This window comes from Ranitomeya imitator, chromosome 1, assembly GCF_032444005.1.
Source record: "Ranitomeya imitator isolate aRanImi1 chromosome 1, aRanImi1.pri, whole genome shotgun sequence".
Classification (NCBI taxonomy): domain Eukaryota; kingdom Metazoa; phylum Chordata; class Amphibia; order Anura; family Dendrobatidae; genus Ranitomeya; species Ranitomeya imitator.
The window spans coordinates 953,060,194-953,082,059 of record NC_091282.1 but is presented as its reverse complement, the minus strand read 5'-3'; the positions used below and the strand labels follow the sequence as shown (position 1 = coordinate 953,082,059).

At 41.9% G+C, this 21,866-nt stretch overlaps 1 protein-coding gene across 2 annotated transcripts in view; it reads left to right on the top strand.

The window, feature by feature from the left end:
• Window positions 1-21,866, top strand: part of TBCK (TBC1 domain containing kinase) — a 494,232-nt gene that overhangs the window by 255,405 nt on the left and 216,961 nt on the right. For both annotated transcript variants that reach the window (XM_069743716.1, XM_069743717.1), the window contains exon 23: window positions 11,250-11,425. In XM_069743716.1, coding sequence (XP_069599817.1) covers window positions 11,250-11,425 — 176 coding nt within the window. The remainder of the gene's footprint in view (window positions 1-11,249; window positions 11,426-21,866) is intronic.

Below are 21,866 nucleotides of genomic sequence, written 5' to 3'. Positions count from 1 at the left end.
GGACTTGACGATCAGCTGATGGTGGGAAGAATTATTAAAGATATTTTCATGGATGTGAGGAGGGAGGGATTGCCAGAATTTCGTGTAAGAGGGCTTTAGGTGGTGATTTTAGTGTATGTGGGGAAAACCTAGTGACAGATTTCCTTTAACCCTGCTGTTCTGTTCGGGTTATAGTGACCTGAACAGACTTTTTGCGGCCCTGTAGATTTTTTTCTGTAAGTCTCTAAAACTTGAGACTCCTTGACTTTTCCTCATTTGGGGGGACCTACCTATGAGTATTTATTTTTTTTTTTTTCGTTTACTTTTTGCTACACGCAAAAAGTTACAATTGTTGTGTTCGGGTCATAGTGACCCGACATCGTTTTTTACAGCTGTGAGGCCATATTTTCAGTGAAATAAAGGAGTTATAACCTCAGTTGGGTCTATTTATTGCATCTACTATTGTATATCAATTGATTTATTTCCTAATTTATTTCAATGGGGTCGTACACGCGCTCTACCGGGGGTATGCATTGAGATCTGTGCACCATAAAAATGGCTTTATATTGATTATTTTTGGTGCGCAGTCTATTCTAAAATGTAGAGTGCATCCGGAGAGATCACTAGGTGTGCACTACACGTGTATATTATGCGCAAAACGGACTGCTTAGAACGCACTGTCTAAGACGTTTTTTTTTTGTAAAGCTGAGCTGTAAAGTCTTGCAAATAATTTTTTTTTGCTAAGTAAGTCTGTCTTCCTGGCTTATCTGCTTGTTTTCAGAAGGGTTCTTATCTTCTCTGCTCTTATCAGTACACATATGCTAGCCCACACATGTTACCTTTCAGTTTCTTTGGAGAGCAGCTGTGTGCTTCTACCCCCATGGCCTCTTCCGGCATCAAAAGAAAAAGATGCAGCTATTGCCCTTCTACTTGTGACAACAAGACGAGTATAACATGTTCTGGCTGTAAAACATTTCTATGCAAAAATCATGTGTATTGTTTTTCATGCAAGAATCCGTAAATTTATATGATTATGTAAATATATTCACATTGTAATTTTTATTATCTTTAATTTTTTATCACAAAATGTTTGATTTGATTTTTTTGTTTTGTTTTGTTTTTACAAAATATGTGTAGTTTTCTATTTTCGTTTTGCTCATTGGATGGTTCTGTTTTTTCAGAATAAAAACAAAAAAAAGATTTCTGGTTCATTTTTCTTTTTTTTTTTTTACTACCAAACATGTTCACAAACAGTCTAGTAAGCAAAAAGTATAAAAAAAAATGGAGTTAGAGTGTCTAAAATCAAGGTTTAATAAGCCGGGTCATAGTGACCCGGAACACTACAAGTGTATAGTAAATGCGACCAAAACAGCAGGGTTAACCATTGGTTGAAATTGCGTTATGCCCGCAGTGTAATGAAGATAAAGTATTGTCCTCTTCCCTTTTATATTCTTAGTTGCCATGATGCGCACTTGCTGTTTTAGTGAATTAATGAATGTATTTGTTTAATTGGCAAAGTACTTGACTGTATTGTGTAGTGTGTTTGCCTTACCTTGCAGTACTCATGGGAGTGTTTGGAGAATTGAATGGAGCCAATCACAGATTTGCTGTAACCCTTTGTTGGCTTAATTTTAACCCCTTCCCGACCTGTGACACAGCTAATGCGTCATGAAAGTCGGTGCCAATCCGACCTGTGACGCATATGCTGTGTCACAGAAAGATCGCGTCCCTGCAGATCGGGTGAAAGGGTTAACTCCCATTTCACCCGATCTGCAGGGACAGGGGGAGTGGTAGTTTAGCCCAGGGGTGGTGGCTTCACCCCCTCGTGGCTACGATCGCTCTGATTGGCTGTTGAAAGTGAAACTGCCAATCAGAGCGATTTGTAATATTTCACCCATTATAACGGGTGAAATATTACAATCCAGCCATGGCCGATGCTGCAATATCATCGGCCATGGCTGGAAATACTAGTGTGCCCCCACCCCACCCCACCGATCGCCCCCCCAGCCCTCCGATCTGGCCGGTACACTGCTCCGGCTCCCCTCCATCCAGTGCTCCGCTCCCCCCCGTGCTCTTGTCCGCTCCCCCCGTGCTCCAATCACCCCCCCGTGCTCCAATCACCCCCCCTGCATTCAGATCCACCCCCCCCCCATGCTCCGTTCCAGCCCCCCCGTGCTCCCTTCCACGCCCCCCGTGCTCCGTTCCATGCCTGCCGCGCTCCGATTCCCACCACCGTGCTCCGATCCCCCCCCCCCCCGTGGTCCCCCCCACCCCATCATACTTACCGATCCAGCCGGGATCCCGTCCGTCTTCTCCCTGGGCGCCGCCATCTTCCAAAATGGCGGGCGCATGCGCAGTGCGCCCGCCGAATCTGCCGGCCGGCAGATTCGTTCCAAAGTGCATTTTGATCACTGAGATAGATTATATCTCAGTGATCAAAATAAAAAAAATAATACATGACCCCCCCCCTTTGTCACCCCCATAGGTAGGGACAATAAAAAAATAAAGAAATTTTTTTATTTCCACTAATGTTAGAATAGGGTTAGGGTTAGGGGTAGGGTTAGGATTAGGGGTAGGATTAGAGTTAGGGTTAGGGGTAGGGTTAGGGTTAGGGTTAGGGGTAGGGCTAGGGTTAGGGCTAGGGTTAGGGGTAGGGTTAGGGCTAGGGTTAGGGTTTCGGTATGTGCACACGTATTCTGGTCCTCTGCGGATTTTTCCGCTGCGGATTTGATAAATCCGCAGTGCTAAACCGCTGCGGATTTATGGCGGATTTACCGCGTTTTTTTCTGCGCATTTCACTGCGGTTTTACAATTGCGATTTTCTATTTGAGCAGTTGTAAAACCGCTGCGGAATCCGCACAAAGAAGTGACATGCTGCGGAATGTAAACCGCTACGTTTCCGTGCAGTTTTTCCGCAGCATGTGTACAGCGATTTTTGTTTCCCGTAGGTTTACATTGAACTGTAAACTCATGGGAAACTGCTGCGGATCTGCAGCGTTTTCCGCAGCGTGTGCACATACCTTTAGAATTAGGCTATGTTCACACGGTGCGGATTTGGCTGCGGATTGGCCGCTGCGGATTCGCAGCAGTATTCCATCAGGTTTACAGTACCATGTAAACATATGAAAAACCAAATCCGCTGTGCCCATGGTGCAGAAAATACCGCGCGGAAACGCTGCGTTGTAGTTTCCGCAGCATGTCAATTCTTTGTGCGGATTCCGCGTCTTTTTACACCTGTTCCTCAATAGGAATCCGCAGGTGAAATCCGCGGAAAATCCGCAGGTAAAACGCAGTGCCTTTTACCCGCGGATTTTTCAAAAATGGTGCGGAAATATCTCACACGAATCCGCAACGTGGGCACATAGCCTTAGGGTTAGGGTTGGAATTAGGGTTGTGGTTAGGGTTGTGATTAGGGTTATGGCTACAGTTGGGATTAGGGTTAGGGGTGTGGGGGGGTTAGTGTTGGAGGTAGAATTGAGGGGTTACCACTGTTTAGGCACATCAGGGGTCTCCAAACGCAACATGGCGCCACCATTGATTCCAGCCAATCTCGTATTCAAAAAGTCAAATGGTGCTCCCTCACTTCCGAGCCCTGAAGTGTGCCCAAACAGTGGTTTACCCCCACATATGGGGTATCAGTGTACTCAGGATAAACTGCGCAACAATTACTGGGGTCCAATTTCTCCTGTTACACTTGTGAATCTAAAAAAATGCTTGCTAAAACATCATTTTTGAGGAAAGAAAAATGATTTTTTATTTTCACGGCTCTGCGTTGTAAACGTCTGTGAAGCACTTGGGGGTTCAAAGTGCTCACCACATATCTAGATAAGTTCCTTGGGGGGTCTAGTTTCTAAAATGGGGTCACTTGTGGGGGGTTTCTACTGTTTAGGCACACCAGGGGCTCTGCAAACGCAATGTGACGCCCGCAGACCATTCCATCAAAGTCTGCATTTCAAAAGTCACTACTTCCCTTCTGAGCCCCGACGTGTGCCCAAACAGTGGTTTACCCCCACACATGGGGTATCAGCGTACTCAGGAGAAACTGGACAACAACTATTGGGGTCCAATTTCTCCTGTTACCCTTGGGAAAATAAAAAATTCTGGGCTAAATAATTATTTTTGAGGAAAGAAAACGTATTTATTATTTTCACGGCTCTGCATTATAAACTTCTATGAAGCACTTGGGGGTTCAAAGTGCTCACCACACATCTAGATAAGTTCCCTTGGGGGTCTAGTTTCCAAAATGGGGTCACTTGTGGGGGGTTTCTACTGTTAAGCCACATCAGGGGCTCTGCAAACGCAACGTGACGCCCACAGAGCATTCCATCAAAGTCTGCATTTCAAAACGTCACTACTTCACTTCCGAGCCCCGGCATGTGCCCAAACAGTGATTTACCCCCACATATGGGGTATCAGCGTACTCAGGAGAAACTGGACAACAACTTTTGGGGTCAAATTTCTCCTGTTACCCTTGGGAAAATAAAAAATTGCAGGCTAAAAGATTATATTTGAGAAAATAATTTTTTTTTTTATTTTCATGGCTCTGCGTTATAAACTTCTGTGAAGCACTTGGGGGTTCAAAGTCCTCACCACACATCTAGATTAGTTCCTTTGGGGGTCTAGTTTCCAAAATTGGGTCATTTCTGGGGGATCTCCAATGTTTAGGCACACAGGGGCTCTCCAAACGTGACATGGTGTCCGCTAATGATTGGAGCTAATTTTCCATTTAAAAAGCCAAATGGCATGCCATTCCTTCCGAGCCCTGCCGTGCACCCAAACAGTGGTTTACCCCCACATATGGGGTATCAGCGTACTCAGGACAAACTGGACAACAATATTTGGGGTCCAATTTCTCCTATTATCCTTGGCAAAATAGGAAATTCCAGGCTAAAAAATCATTTTTGAGGAAAGAAAAATTATTTTTTATTTTCATGGCTCTGCGTTTAAACCCCCAGGTGCTTCACAGAAGTTTATAAGTGCTCAATGTGCATCTAGATAAGTTCCTTGGGGGGTCTAGTTTCCAAAATGGGGTCACTTGTGGGGGAGCTCCAATGTTTAGGCACACAGGGGCTCTCCAAACGCGACATGGTGTCCGCTAACAATTGGAGCTAATTTTCCATTCAAAAAGTCAAATGGCGCGCCTTCCCTTCCGAGCCCTGCCGAGTGCCCAAACAGTGGTTTACCCCCACATATGAGGTATCGGCGTACTCGGGAGAAATTGCCCAACAAATTTTATGATCCATTTTATCCTACTGCCCATGTGAAAATGAAAAAATTGAGGCGAAAAGAATTTTTTTGTGAAAAAAAAGTACTTTTTCATTTTTACAGATCAATTTGTGAAGCATCTGAGGGTTTAAAGTGCTCACTAGGCATCTAAATAAGTTCCTTGGGGGGTCTAGTTTCCAAAATGGGGTCACTTGTGGGGGAGCGCCAATGTTTAGGCACACAGGAGCTATCCAAACGCGACATGGTGTCCGCTAACGATGGAAATAATTTTTCATTCAAAAAGTCAAATGGCGCTCCTTCCCTTCCGAGCCTTACCATGTGCCCAAACAGTGGTTTACCCCCACATGTGAGGTATTGGTGTACTCAGGAGAAATTGCCCAACACATTTTAGGATCCATTTTATCCTGTTGCCCATGTGAAAATGAAAAAATTGAGGCTAAAAGAATTTTTTTGTGAAAAAAAAGTACTTTTTCATTTTTACGGATCAATTTGTGAAGCACCTGGGGGTTCAAAGTGCTCACTATGCATCTAGATAAGTTCCTTGGGGCATCTAGTTTCCAAAATGGGGTCACTTGTGGGGGAGCTCCAATTTTTAGGCACACGGGTGCTCTCCAAACGTGACATGGTGTCCGCTAAAGAGTGGAGCCAATTTTTGATTCAAAAAGTCAAATGGCGCTCCTTCCCTTCCAAGCCCTGCCGTGCGCCCAAACAGTGGTTTACCCCCACATATGAGGTATCAGCGTACTCAGGACAAATTGGACAACAACTTTCGTGGTTCAGTTTCTCCTTTTACCATTGGGAAAATAAAAAAATTGTTGCTAAAAGATAATTTTTGTGACTAAAAAGTTAAATGTTCATTTTTTCCTTCCTTGTTGCTTCTGCTGCTGTGAAGCACCTGAAGGGTTAATAAACTTCTTGAATGTGGTTTTGAGTACCTTGAGGGGTGCAGTTTTTAGAATGGTGTCACTTTTGGGTATTTTCAGCCATATAGACCCCTCAAACTGACTTCAAATGTGAGGTGGTCCCTAAAAAAAATGGTTTTGTAAATTTCGTTGTAAAAATGACAAATCGCTGGTCAAATTTTAACCCTTATAACTTCCTAACAAAAAAAAATTTTGTTTCCAAAATTGTGCTGATGTAAAGTAAACATGTGGGAAATGTTATTTATTAACTATTTTGTGTCACATATCTCTCTGGTTTAATAGAATAAAAATTCAAAATGTGAAAATTGCGAAATTTTCAAAATTTTCGCCAAATTTCCGTTTTTATCACAAATAAACGCAGAATTTATTGACCTAAATTTACCACTATCATGAAGCCCAATATGTCACGAAAAAACAATCTCAGAACCGCTAGGATCCGTTGAAGCGTTCCTGAGTTATTACCTCATAAAGGGACACTGGTCAGAATTGCAAAAAACGGCAAGGTCTTTAAGGTCAAAATAGGCTGGGTCATGAAGGGGTTAAATTATGACTTGTACCACAATATATGTGGCCAGTGAAAGATGGAGTTCTGCAGCTATGTAGACTTCGACCATGGTTCTAACTAGGAACACAAATTTTGTAAAATAAGTACATATAATATAATGAACCTTGGTGAGCTTATATTTCTATGGATAGTGGTATTCCACTATCCATAGAAATATAAGCTCACCAAGGTTCATTATATTATATGTACTTATTTTACAAAATTTGTGTTCCTAGTTAGAACCATTGTTCCATTGTTGACACCATACAAGAGTTTCTGGTAATGAAAGAAAAAAATCTTATTAATAATAATCTAAAACCCTCTGAAGTGCTTCACCGTAGATACAATTAGATCTGTAATTAAGATATGCAGCTTTAATTTGATGCAGATGTGAATGTGAAAAGTTCTGCAGAAATGTGAAGTAATGATGATTAGAGACAGATTTGAGCTGACCAAAGGGCAAACGTCTGACCTCTTCTCACACGTTTTCTGGACTCATATCCTTCCAATAACAATATGCTTTTGTATAAAACACATTTCCTTTTGATGGTGCTGTCCAAATAGTTGATACAAGCGTCACAGTAGAGTAACATTTATTTTGCTATTGAAAACAATCACACTACAAGAGATTGAACGGAGATCATAGTTCAACATTTGTACAACGATCAGTAGACTTCCATGTTTGTGTTCGGAAAGAAAAGACCAAGGAAGATTAAAACCATCATGTTTTTAGGATTTTTACTACTGCTGATAAAAATAGATTTGGTTCCTCGAGTGTGGTTTGATCTTGTGTGCATCATTTTCTAGTTGTCTGAGTGGATACTACCAGAGCGGATGTGAATGCATGAAACTGTCTACAATGTGATTTGCAGTGGAAGGTGTGCACATTTCAGCTTGATAGCTATGTAGACATTTGGACACAATATGCAAATTTACTTTAGTTAATGGAGCTATAGTTTACTCATGTTTATGACACACAACTCCAGCGTTGTTGTTTTATTTCAGCACTGGAATGGTGCCACTAATCTAAGTTCCCTGTTCTTAGTCTTATACTCAACAGCCGTCGTCTTCATCTGTTCCTGGCGCCACTCCAGTTCTGCACCGCTATTTTGTGACCACAACTTCTGACTGACCGGAAGTCAAAGGTAACAGTCACAAGCTCTCAATGCAAGTCTATGAGACCGTCATTCTGGCCTCATCCGCCTCTCATAGACTTACATTGAGTTGTGACTTCCAGCATGCCCAGCAAACTCTGGAGCGATTCGGCAGGTCACAAACTCCTGGAGACCGAAGGGAGTGGCGCTGATAAAAGATGAAGATGGCGGCTGGTAAGTATAACACTGGGGCAGGGAACTTAGATTAGTGGCACCACTCCAGCACTGCAATAAAAAACAAAGCTGGAGTGGTGCTATAATGAAATGCAGATTGTGCCATAAAGGCATTCTGACCCAAAGCAATGGTCATTGAAAAGGGTGTACTGTCATTTCAACATTAGGATAAGGTGACGTTTGATACCAGCTTATTCTTCGTTTTGGTCTACAGTGGCCATTTTTATTATTTATGGCGAAAGAATGTGTAAAACCCAAAAATTCCAAAATATGCATTTAAAAAACAGAAAATTATTATAACAGCTACTCTTCGTTCTCTGGAGGGAAAAATATATATAATGGCACTATTTTCCACTTGTAGGTTGATGTGCACACATTGTCGTTTTAAGAATATGAATGCTGATGTAGTAATTTTAATTGAAAAGGTCGATCAGCTGGAACTGTGCGTAAATTTGCTCCACACTGTAATTGAAATGTCTCTCTCTACATAATTCATCTTATTAGTTGCCACAAGTTCTACAGGTTAATTACGGTTAATCCAGTACACAAATAGGTGAAAGAATTTTTTTTGTTTTTTGTTTTGGTCGGGTTATTTAGCTTTGAGAAAAAAAGAATTAATCACTGACTTAGCCCCTTAGTGACCGAGCCAAATTTTTGAAATCTGACCAGTGTCACTTTATGTTGTAATAACTCTGCAACGCTTCAACAAAGCCCAGTGATTTTGAGATTGTTTTTTCGTGACACATTATACTTTATGATAATGGTAAATTTAGTTCAACATTTTTTGTGTTTATTTATAAAAAATATAAAAAATTTGAGAAAAATGTTAAAAAATTAGCAATTTTCTAAATTTGAATGATTATACCTTTGAATCCAGATAGTCATACAACAGCAAACCATTAATAAATAACATTTCCCACATGTCTGCTTTACATCAGCACCATTTGTAAAATGTTCTTTTATTTTGTGAGCATTTTAGGAGGTTTAAAAATGTAGCAGCAATTTTTCATTTTTTCAAAGAAATTTACCACATTTATTTTTTTAGGGACTTATCCATGTTTGAAGTGACTTTAGGGGTCCCATATATTGGGAAACCCCCAAACGTGATACCATTTTAAAAACAGCACCCCTAAACATATTGAAAACTGCTGTCAGGTAGTTTATTAACCCTTCAGGTGCTTTACAGGAATTAATGCAAAGTGGCATGACAGAAATGAAAATGTGTATTTTTACCACCTAAATGCCGCTAACTTCTGAACAGGTTACAACAGCCGTCAGACTCTAAGGCCGCTACTTGGTCATGAATTGCCATCGCAAACATCAGGACAACAAAATCATGATCTGAGGGCACCAATTGGGATAAAGAAGAAGCCCCCACACTCTGTTAACCATTTATAATGATGTAGTCACTATTGATAGCAGCATCTAAGGGGTTAAACGCATTTAGAAGGTGCAAATACTGATCGTGGCTGATACAGCAAGTTGTCAGCTATAGTGTACAACCAACACATGCTGGATTGTCATCTGTATGGGGAGGCTATTCTCTTATATCTCAGGTCAGTTAAAAGACGTATTGGCGGTCATTAAGGGGTTAAACTTCTCCAAGAAGTACAGGGAACCTGTCAGCAGGATTGTGCACAGTACCCTACAGACAGTGCAAAAAAGGTGTGGAAACCACAGAAAACGACCAAAACTGGATTAATCAAATATATAGATAATCTTTATTAAACATACAAAACATTGTACATTAAAATCATGGCAATGGTCAAACATGAATGGCACAGGGTGTAAAAAAAATGGTGTAAGACAAAGAGATATAACTATGCAGTAACAAGCAGACCGGAAGCAACAGGCTCCCAAATATAAAAGATGCATCTATAGGGGAGAAAACACCAGAGAACAAGTGCCAATAATAAGGATATGGTGCCCTTAATGATACTATATCTAATCCAGAGGTGCAAGTGCTAAAGTGCACCATAATACAAAATTGTACCACAAAGGGTTAATAGGGTGGACAATTGCATACAGCCAGGCAAAGAGTACAAATCCCCAGGAAATCCCAATGGGGAATAGCATAAAAAATGCACCATCAACTAGTAATCCTCATATGCACCAGTCCCCCCATGGTCAGAAACTGACCAAACATAGTCAAAATATAAATGCAAGTGCATAGGCAAACAGCCGCTATGCCTGTGTGAATTACCTCATAAGGGGGGAGCACTCAGGTGTGACTGGGTCCGGTCCGCTTGTCAGCCCGACGCGCGTTTCGGAGCAGAGGCTCCGTCGTCCCCTGAGCGGCGCCGGACACCTGATTATCGGGAGCGCTCCAAGTATCCGGGGTCCCGCTGCAGCTTCTTCGGTAAGCACTATAGCTTACCAGAAAAGCTATAGTGAGGAGAGGTCTTACCCATAGTCTCAACACAGGGTCTGGCGCTGGCAGCTCCAACGCGCGTTTTGTGTGGGCTTCCTCGGGGGGCTGCCAGCACCAGACCCTGTGTGGAGACTATGGGTAAGACCTCTTCTGCAATGGCTTTAGCTGCATATACTTTTTGATCACCGGTGTTCTCTCTACCTGTGACTTATTATTAGCCTCTGAGTCACTACTATTGAGTTTGGATTATACACATACTGTATATGTTGTCTGCTGAGGCTTTAAATATCTGGGATGCACTGTCATAGTACACTAATATTTGGTAGGGATGATATGAAAGATTGGACTTTACATGTAAATTCTGCTATTTCCATTAGGTTTCCCATCCACATATTTGTGGGTCTGTGTGCTTTTTTGCTCCTTTGTTCCACACTGCCCATCCTTGTCATTTTTCGTTGTACTGGTGTTTATACACTGTTTGTTTTAAACGATATTTCTAATAAAGTTGTTTACGTTTTATTTTTTATTTTTTTCTCTCTTTTTTTCTGTGTTTCTGTGATATATACGAGTGTCCTATGGTACCTAGACCCTTTGCACCACTTGGTATAGGATCCCATTTATGATATTATGTTTTCTGTTCCATGGATCTTGTTTTTAGATGAGATTTGGTGGCCTAGAAAAGATACACTTTCAGGGGATTTTTCTTTTGAGCAAGCCTGATACACATTGTAGCAGAACAAGCGCAGAATCCTTTCATCTATAGTCAGACCAATGGGTAGAAGCACAGTACCAAAGCACATTGGAAGTCATTTATAGGTAAAACCAAATTTTTATATATGTATATTGTTACTTATTGTATAATTTCATGTCACCTACAGAAATTGACATAGAGCGATGTGTGCGTGAGTCAATCAACCTCTTCTGCTGGACGCCTAAGAGCGCTACCTTCAGGCAACATGCTCAGTCACCGAGACAAGCAGTTGACAGCAACGGCATGAGCAGATCTCCATCTAGCTTCACCACTGAATACCAGGACTCTTCCAAGACTGATTTGGTATGTGCAGCAAACACCTATTATGGGCATTTTACAAAACTGCATATATGTTATATATGTTCTCTAACATGCTTTGCAATGTAAAGGGTGAAAAACAGCAGAACATATCTACCACTTTATGTGTACGTGATTTAAAAATCCTCCAGACGCCTCATTGCTTTTTGTTCGACAACACACTAAAATACTCTGTTAATACACTGGCATATAAATTTATATTAGAAAAATAAATGATGAACGTTTTCCTAGTTGCCATAAAATCTGTTTTTCAAAAATATTTTAATAAAGATAGTGTAGTAAAATGTTTGGCCCAAAATATATATAGTACACTTTGTATAATAGCAATTAAATGCATGTACCCCATATTAAAAGGGTTTTCTGGGTTTAAGATATTGATGAGTTTTCTTCAGGATAGGTCAGCAATATAAAATCCGTGAGGGTCCCCACCAATCAGAGGATTTCACCTCTAGCGGCCAAGTGTAAACAGTGAACGGAGCCAAACAGTACTTCCCTGTACACTGTGTAATAGCCATTCCTGAATGATGCAGCTCAGCTCCTATTTACTTTAATGGGAACTGAACTGCAGAGCTGAGAATGGTGACTGCACAGTGAAGAGAGCTGTGCTATTCACAGATAGCATCCAGCTGCTGACAGAGAGGAAAACTTTGGATTGGTAGCAGTTCCCCAACAATCTGATGTTGATGGCCTAACCAATGGATAGATTATATCAATGTCTTAAGCCAGCAAAAACCCCTTTATGACTTAATACAGCACAATTCAAAAAGAGTCAACCATGGGCAGTGCTGGGCCAGTCTTATCAATCCCTAAAATCCCCAGCCAGATCTGTATTATTACAGTATTATTATTATTTATTATTATAGCGCCATTTATTTCATGGCGCTTTACATGTGAGGAGGGGTATACATAAGAAAAAACAAGCACAATAATCATAAACAATACAAGTCACAACTGGTACAGGAGGAGAGAGGATCCTGCCCGCGAGGGCTCACAATCTACAAGGGATGGGTGAGGATACAGTAGGTGAGGATAGAGCTGGTCGTGCAGCGGTTTGGTGGATCGGTGGTTACTGCAGGTATAGGCTTGTCGGAAGAGGTAGGTCTACAGGTTCCTTTTGAAGGTTGCCACGGTAAGCGAGAGTCTGATATGTTGGCTAGAGAGTTCCAGAGGAAGGGGGATGCACGGGAGAAAACTGTTTTCTCTTAAGCGCTAGAGCATTTCACAGAATCGTGCAGCTGGGCTCTGATTCATGCTGCCCGTGGTTTAGGCAGTATGAACGGACTGACAGGCTCTCTATAAGTGTAATTACCGTTCTAATGTGGTGCTATTTTAGGAAGAATGCAGCCTTGTTTTCAAGTGCTAGAAAATGTCTCTATCTTTATGAAGACTTTCACCTTGCTGGAGCACTGGACACCAAAATCTTTTCCTATAGGTCAGCCACTGTTAAAAATCGTTATTGCGCAAAAATATCTAATCAAGACTTAACCAGGTGCGTTATTCTTAAAAGAAAAATGTCATGATATTCTGACGAAAGTATAGTGGTTTATTGAGTTATCCACCATCGCAGCAAAAACATAAAAGGTAGATGAAACAATTACAAACAGAGTGTCCATGTGTAGATATCAGCGCTTCTCCTGTTACTCATCTTTCCAGGGTCCTGAATGGTAGAAGTCATCTGTCTGTGTGAAAGTCTGAAGTCATCATGGCATGGAGTAGCTAACAGCTGTTGTTCCTCGTGTCTTGTCTCATGTCCATGGAGAATGATGGTGAAGGAAGGGAGGTGACCATCCCACGTGACAAAAGCCCCCCACCCTCCTTAGAGACGTTATTTATATGATTTCTACAGATCACATGTCCTCTGTATATGGAGTTAACTTATACTCTGAGCTACATACACAAAAATAGCTTTAGATAGTGTCAGCAAGAAACCATGTGCTCGGTACAGAATAAAAATAAGAATAATTAATATTTAACAGCCACCCAATCAAAATGCAACTCAGTAATGGCTTTCCAATTATAGCCAGTGAGTCCGGAAGTCAGTACATCTCTGGTTGTAAAATACAAAGTAGCCACTGCTATTTGGTGCAGCACGATGGCTCAGTGGATAGCACAGCAGCCTTGCAGCGCTGGAGTCCTGAGTTCAAACCCCACCAAGGACAACATCTGCAAAGAGTTTGTATGTTCTCTCCGTGTTTGCGTGGGTTTCCTCCGGGTACTCCGGTTTCCTCCCACATTCCAAAAGACATACTGATAGGGAATTTAGATTGTGAGCCCCATTGGGGACAGTGATGATAATGTGTGCTAACTGTAAAGCGCTGCGAAATATGTTAGCGCTATATGAAAATAAAGATTATTATTATTATTATTCATACATGATGTATAACTACCATTGGTGAAGATTGTGCTCCATAGCAATTCCAAGTGTTATTGATGATAGTTTCGTAAGATATTAGACCTGCTGTGATGTCGTCCTGACGTAAAAGACTGTACATACTCCAAGGTTATCCAAAAACTTGAGCAGAAGTATTATGGAGTTTGTGGCATTGAGATACCTTGTGTAAGTCCCATAGAGCAGAGGTCCCCAACTCCAGTCCTCAAGGCCCACCAACAGGTCATGTTTTCAGGATTTCCTTTGCATTGCACAGGTGATGCAATTATTACCTGGGCAAAACGAAGGAAATCCTGAAAACATGACATGTTGGTGGGCCTTGAGGACTGGAGTTGGGGACCTCTGCCATAGAGTATTCTCCTGCAGGCGAAATAATTAGCACTTTTATAATCATGAATAAATTCACCAAATTGCACAATTAAATTGTCGTCCACATATATTAAAGATGAATTAGGAAATGGATCTCCGCCAGAGTATCCAAGAGCATCCGTGGAATGCTTGACATTCACACTTGTGCAGATAAGATGGATTTCTTGAATATTTATGGCGATGCTTATGAATCAGCATGACCTGCTCTGGTCTTATATGATGTGTGTCTTGAGATATCATACTTAAGATTAACACAACATTTTTCTTAATTCATAAAATATACAGTGATCCCACATATTGGCAGCAGGTTTCCTTAACTTTATATTATTGGTTTATATTATTGGTTTCCATAGCACTAGGCATCAGTTTCATAGCAATCATAAACATGCGTGTTTAATAATATATCATGGTATATAGTAATTTAATAATCTATATCATAATATACTAAATCAGGAAATAAACATATGTCTAAATAAAATCTGCCTTCATAGCATGTATACTTTCGGGAGGTTTTGCATTGTACAGTCAGAGAACAAAACCGCGGTCTTCAGTTAGAGTAACCATCATTTTAATTTTTGTCATAAATCAAAAGTACAGTTAAAGATAAGCAACTTTGTAATACAGTGGCTTCACCCCCACGCCACTCCCTACACACTTGGCATTTGTCATATTTTGCCACCTCACTACCTGGAATTTCAACTGTGAACATTTGGTTTTCTTTTGATTGTGAGGCAAACAACATATAGGACAAAATAACTGAAAACTTCAGTGTGCATAACTATTCACCTCCCTAAAGTCGGTACTTTGTAGAGCCTCTTTTTGCTGTAATCACAGCTGCAAGTAGGTTTGGATAAAGGCCCCGTCACACTGGACGATATCGCTAGCGATCCGTGACGTTGCAGCGTCCTGGCTACCGATATCGTCCGGAGTGACAGGCAGCAGCGATCAGGCCCCTGCTGTGATATCGCTGGTCGGGGCAGAAAGGCCAAAACTTTATTTCGTCGCTGGATCTCCCGCTGACATCGCTGAATCGGCGATGTTTACCCTGGTTACCCGGGGACCTCGGGATCGTTGGTCGCTGGAGAGCTGTCTGTGTGACAGCTCTCCAGCGACCAAACAGCGACGCTGCAGCGATCCGGATCATTGTCGGTATCGCTGCAGCGTCGCTTAGTGTGACGGTACCTTAAGTCTCTATGAGCTTTCCATATCTTGCCACCGGAATTTTTGCCCATTCCTCAAGGCAAAACTACTCCAGCTCCTTCAAATTAGATATTTCCTCTGATGAAGAGCAATCTGTCTGACTGCAGGTTTTCAATTGGATTAAGGTCTGGGCTTTGACTAGGCCAGTCCACAACATTTACACGTTTCCCCTTAAACCACATGAGTGTTGTTTTAGCAGTATGCTTTGGGTCATTGTCTTGTTGAAAGGCAAGCCTCATTCCCAGTCTCAAATCACTGACAGACTGAAACAAGCTTTGCTCAATAATATCCTTGAATTTCGCACCATCCTTCTTCCCCTCGACTTGAACCATTTTCCTGTCTCTACTGCTGAAAAACATCCCCACAGCATGATGATACCGACACCATGTTTCACTGTCAGGACAGTGTTCGTGGGATGATGAACTCTTTTTGGTTTGGCTCCAAACATAGTATTTACCTTTGTGGCCCAAAAGTTCAAAGTCTCTGCTTGGGAACTCAAAAGCTCCTTCAGGGTTACCTTTGGTCTCTGTGCTGCCTTTCTGAATAATGCCCTCTTTTCCCTGGCTGAGAGTTTTGGCAGGCGACCCTCTCTTAGCATGTTTGTTGTGGTACCATTACTTGATGATAATGGATTTGCTCTGAGGGATCTTCAGAGATAGGGATTTTTATTTTATAACCCAACCCTGACTTGTACGTCTCAACAACTTTATCTCTGACTTTTTTGGAGATCTCCTTGGTCTTCATGGTATTGTTTGGCTAGTGGTACCTAATGGTGTTGCATCTCTGTGGCCTTTCAGAACAGACATGTATATACTGACAGACCAGATGATACTTAGATTGCACACAGGTAGACTTTCTTTCACTAATCATGCGACTTATGAGGGTAATTTAATGCACCTGAAATTTTTAGAGGCTTCTTAATAAAATAGGAGAATACATATGCACATACCAATTTTTAGTTATTTTATCCCATAAATGTACCGTATATACTCGAGTATAAGCCGACCCCCCTAATTTTGCCACAAAAAACTGGGAAAACTTATTGACTCGAGTATAAGCCTAGGGTGGAAATGCAGCATTTACCGGTGAATTTCAAAAATAAAAATAGATCATTATTTCCCCATAGCTGTGCCATATAGTGCTCTGCACCGTTCATTATTTCCCCATAGCTGTGCCATATAGTGCTCTGCACCGTTCATTATTTCCCCATAGCTGTGCCATATAGTGCTCTGCGCCGTTCATTATTGCCTCATAGCTGTGCCATATAGTGCTCTGCACCGTTCATTATTGCCCCATAGCTGTGCCATATAGTGCTCTGCGCCGTTCATTATTGCCCCATAACTGCCATATAGTGCTCTGCACCGTTCATATTTCCCTATAGCTGTGCCATATAGTGCTCTGCGCCGTTCATTATTGCCCCATAACTGCCATATAGTGCTCTGCACCGTTCATATTTCCCCATAGCTGTGCCATATAGTGCTCTGCACCGTTCATTATTTCCCCATAGCTGTGCTATATAGTGCTCTGCACCGTTCATATTGCCCCATAGATGCTCCACATAAATCTGTGCCATTGCTGCTGCTGCAATAAAAAAAAAAAAAAAAAACACATACTCACCTCTTCCTTGCAGCTCTTCAGCGTCCGGTCCCGGCGTCTCTCCGCACTGACTGATCAGGCAGAGGGCGCTGCGCACACCATATGCGTCATCGCGCCCTCTGACCTGCACAGTCAGAGCGGAGAGACGCCGGGAAGATGGAGCGGCGCCCGGCGGCTGGAACGTGGACAGGTGACTATGCGATACTTACCTGCTCCCGGCGTCCGGCTCCTTCTCCCGGACAGCTGGTCTTCGGTACCGCAGCCTCTTCCTCTATCAGCAGTCACCGTTACCGCTGATTAGAGAAATGAATAGGCGGCTCCACCCCTATGGGAGGTGGAGCCGCCTATTCATTTCTCTAATGAGCGGTCCCACGTGACCGCTGAACAGTGGAAGAACTGCAGCACCGAAGACCGTGGGACAGGCGGGGAACGCCAGGATCACTGGAAGCAGGTAAGTATGCCTCAGCACCCTCACCCGCCGACCCTGCCACCCACCTTGACTCGAGTATAAGCCGAGAGGGGCACTTTCAGCCCAAAAATTTGGGCTGAAAATCTCGGCTTATACTCGAGTATATACGGTAATTTATGCCTATATTTTTCTCACTTCACTTCACCAACTTAGACTATTCAGTGATGATGCATCACACACAAATCAGATTACAAAAATATTTAAACACTGGTTGTAATGTAACAAAATATGTAAAAATGAAACCTATAAATACACACAATTAGACAATTACATACAGTTACATCCATATATATTTGGACACAGACAACATTTTTCTAATTTTGGTTATAGACATTACCACAATGAATTTTAAAGAACACAATTCAGATGCAGTTGAAGTTCAGACTTTCAGCTTTCATTTGAGGGTATCCATATTAAAATTGGATGAAGGGTTTAGGAGTTTCAGCTCCTTGGCATGTGCCACCCTGTTTTTAAAGGGACCAAAAGTAATTGGACAATTGACTCCAAGGCTATTTCTTGGACAGGTGTGGGCAATCCCTTCGTTATGTCATTCTCAATTAAGCAGATAAAAGGCCTGGAGTTGATTTGAGGTATGGTGCTTGCATTTGGAAGGTTTTGCTGTGTAGTAAACATGCGGTCAAAGGAGCTCTCCATGCAGGTGAAACAAGCCATCCTTAAGCTGCGAAAACAGAAAAAGCACATCCGAGAAATTGCATTGAAATAGCATCAAGAATAAAAAGGCTAGACTGGACTTTGCTAAAAACATCTAAAAAAGCCAACACAGTTCTGGAAGAACATTCTTTGGAAAGATGAAACCAAGATCAACCTCTACCAGAATGATGGAAAGAGAAAAGTATGGTGAAGGCGTGGTCCAGCTCATGATCCAAAGCATACCACATCATCTGTAAAACACAGCGTAGGCAGTGTGATGGCTTGGGCATGCACGGCTGCCAGTGGCACTGGGTCACTAGTGTTTATTGATGATGAGACACAGGACAGAAGCAGCCGAGAGAATTCTGAGGTATTCAGAGCCATACTGTGTGCTCAGATCCAGCCTAATGCAGCCAAACTGATTGGTCGTCGTTTCATACTACAGATGGACAATGACCCAAAACATAAAGCCAAAGCAACCCAGGAGTTTATTAAAGCAAAGAAGTGGAATAATCTTGAATGGCCAAGTCAGTCACCTGATCTCAAAGAATAATATATCTTAACAAAATAAGAAGATATGAGATCATATTTACATAGTAATGGGTGATAACATCATAGACGAAACATATTCCAGAAAAGATCAATGTGTAACTAATGAGATATATACACACATTATGGAACCAAGTTTATAACAGTCAAATAGTATAGAACTGAATATGCGTGAGAAATTGTGTAACTCAAGGGAAAATACAGTAACAGCGTAAATAATGTTGTTCCAACAGTAAAGGAAAATATAAAGGATAAGTGGGTAATCTAGGATCAGCCTGATTAACAGCTTGCCTAAAAAGGTATAAAATAAGGTATAAAATAAAGAGAGATACTACCATATATAATCCCAATCTGAGCTAGGACAATACTGCAGCCACAGATAATTCAAAGCAGAATCCCAAGTAGACAAATGATTGCCATCAACTCATAGTAAGCATATGGTAGATTTCCCTTTGGCTCATTCACTTTGAATTTTGTTCATTAATAAAAATAAACTATTAACACTAATGACACGCCCACCTGGGCCGTGGAGTACTCAGAACCGGGTCGGACAGTTCTTTAGGGAAATCACGGGGCCGTGACCCAACTCCGTGGCCCTGGCTGTGCCGTAAAATGGGGAATATGTATATGGGATTTAATGTGACGCCACCTGTAGTGATCGGCAACGGATGGCCGACTCTGCTAAAGGAGACTGCTGGGGCTGATTGTGACCCAGCTGGGATGGTTCTGCTCCCCACAGTTGGAGCGGGGCCCCAGGGCTACCGGTCCCGTTTATGTCAGGCTTTGTGTACTTTGTGGTGCAGGACTCAGGCCGCAAGAGATCACTGAATGACACAAGGGTTGTAATTTTATTTTCCTTTACTTGATGGTTGATAGTACAGACCGGGCTACTGGTAACAGATCGTAATGGAGAGCTGGGCAGCCTGGAAGCAATTTTTGGATACACCTGGCCAGGTAGGTACGGAGGCTTTCCTTCTGTGCTGTCCTCCCTTTTTTCTTTCTTCCTAACCGCTCACCCTCCTGCTGCTAACTCTCTCTCTGTTTTTAAAAACTAACCGTTTTCCGCATGGCATGCAGCTCGAGCCTATCACAGGTGCCGCTCCTTTGTGTCGGCTCCAGGCTCTGGTATGCTGCTGTGCCGCCGGGTATTAGATCGGGCCAGGAGACCTGCAGTCCCCTGCCCTCCGGATTTATCTGCTGGGACTTCGGTACCCACGCAACCACGGTATCCTGTTCCTAGCGCTCAGCTCTGGGGTGAGTTTAATCACAGCTCCACACCCCAGGTCCTGCTCTACTTCTCTCCTACTGACACCTGGTAAGGGGACCTCTCCTTGCTTCCAGGCATGACATTACTCCCTGTGAGGGAGGCAATGCCACTGTGGCAACCGGACTCCTGGGGTGCCTCACTTGTACGTATGGTCACCACCTTTGAGCCACATGCAACAGCAGGTGAGTATAATAAAAAATATTTTTTTGCCTTACAGGTCAAATTGGCATTTTAGAATGCAGTTACATGGTGTTGAAAGGTGGTGGCTGTAGGTTATATGATAAAAACTCGGTGACAGGTTCCTTTTAAAGAGAAGCTGTAGAATTTTAGGTGACTTTTCAGAACAAGCTGTCATTTGTATGTATATACAGCGGGTGAAATAAGTATTGAATTTTATAAGTAAATATATTTCTAAAGGTGCTATTGACATGGAATTTTCACTAGATGTCTGTAATAACACACCCAGCTCACACAGGCAAAGAAATCAAACCATAGATGTCCATAAATTAAGTTATGTGTAATAGTGATAAGTTTTTGAACATTTTTTTCAGCCCTCAAAAATGTATAGAAATATAAGTAAAATGTATTTGTCTGTGGGCTAATCATATAGTGTGCTTATAACTCACTTGTAACAGGATCATGCATCAAATGAGTAGGTAAAGCCTATTCTTGGGATTGTTTTATTTTCGTTTTTCTAAACTTAATTATTGCTCCACATTATATGGCTTTTATTAATCTAATGCCAAGCTTTCCTTGCCTCCTCCTGTAGTTCTGGGCTACTAGTTTTAGTTAATTTAGTTACTTTTTTTCCTCCGAACTTCAAAGACTGACCACAAGCAATTATATCTGCCAGAAAACAAAGCAAAGTGATTAAATTTCTAGTGGGAGAGCTCGGCTCAATCTTGGCATCTATTCACTATTAGTGTGGGATTGCATTACTTTGTATTTTATTAATTTTATACAGAATATACAATTTTATGACCGTATTAGATGAGCTACTTGTCTTTGTGGCTTTTATGGTATATTTAAAGATAAGCAGCATTAATCCAGCAGTAAATCATTGTGGTTTTGATAAAGTCTCGTTCTGTTTTGCCTGTGGATTTTCAGTGTTCTGGCTTTCATCAATAAAATGAACGGTAGTGATTCTGCATTTAATCTCTGTTTAGTAATAATAAAAAATGAATGTCCCAAGCCCCTGTCTAAATGGAGCGGTAATACACATGCATGACCACCGGGACTGAGGGGACGACTATCACCGTCATTCCTGTTGAAGTGAGTAGAGCGGTAGTCATGCGCTGCAGTACTCCATACTAGCAGTATTTATTCGGGGAAAATTAGGACCCTTATTTTCTGGGAGTCACCAGCAATCATACATATTTCACCTATCTTGCATATAAGTGATATGTGTTCAAAAGTTTACATACCCAAGCAGAATTTTTGCTTTCGTTTTTCAGAGAATGATAACACCAAAAGTTTTTCTCCACTCATGGTTAGTGGTTGGATGAAGCAATTTATTGTCAAATTACTGTGTTTTCTGCAACCTAAAACATCCAAATGACCCTGTTCCAAGTTCACATACCCCATTTCTTAATACCGTGTATTGCCGCCACTAACATCAATGACAGCTTGAAATCTTTTGTGGTAGTTGTGGATGAAGTTCTTTTTTTCTCAGATGGTAAAGCTGCCCACTCTTCTTGGCAAATAGCCTCCAGTTCCTGTAAATTCCTGGGCTTTCTAGCATGAACTGCGCACTTGAGATCTCCCCAGAGTGACTAAATGATATTGAGGTCAGGAGACTGAGATGGCCACTCCAGAACCTTCCCTTTGTTTTGCTGTAGCCAATGACAGGTCAACAAGACCTTGTGTTTTTGGATCGTTGTCATGTTGGAACGTCCAAGTACGTCCTATGCGCAGCTTCCAGGCTGATGAGTGCTAA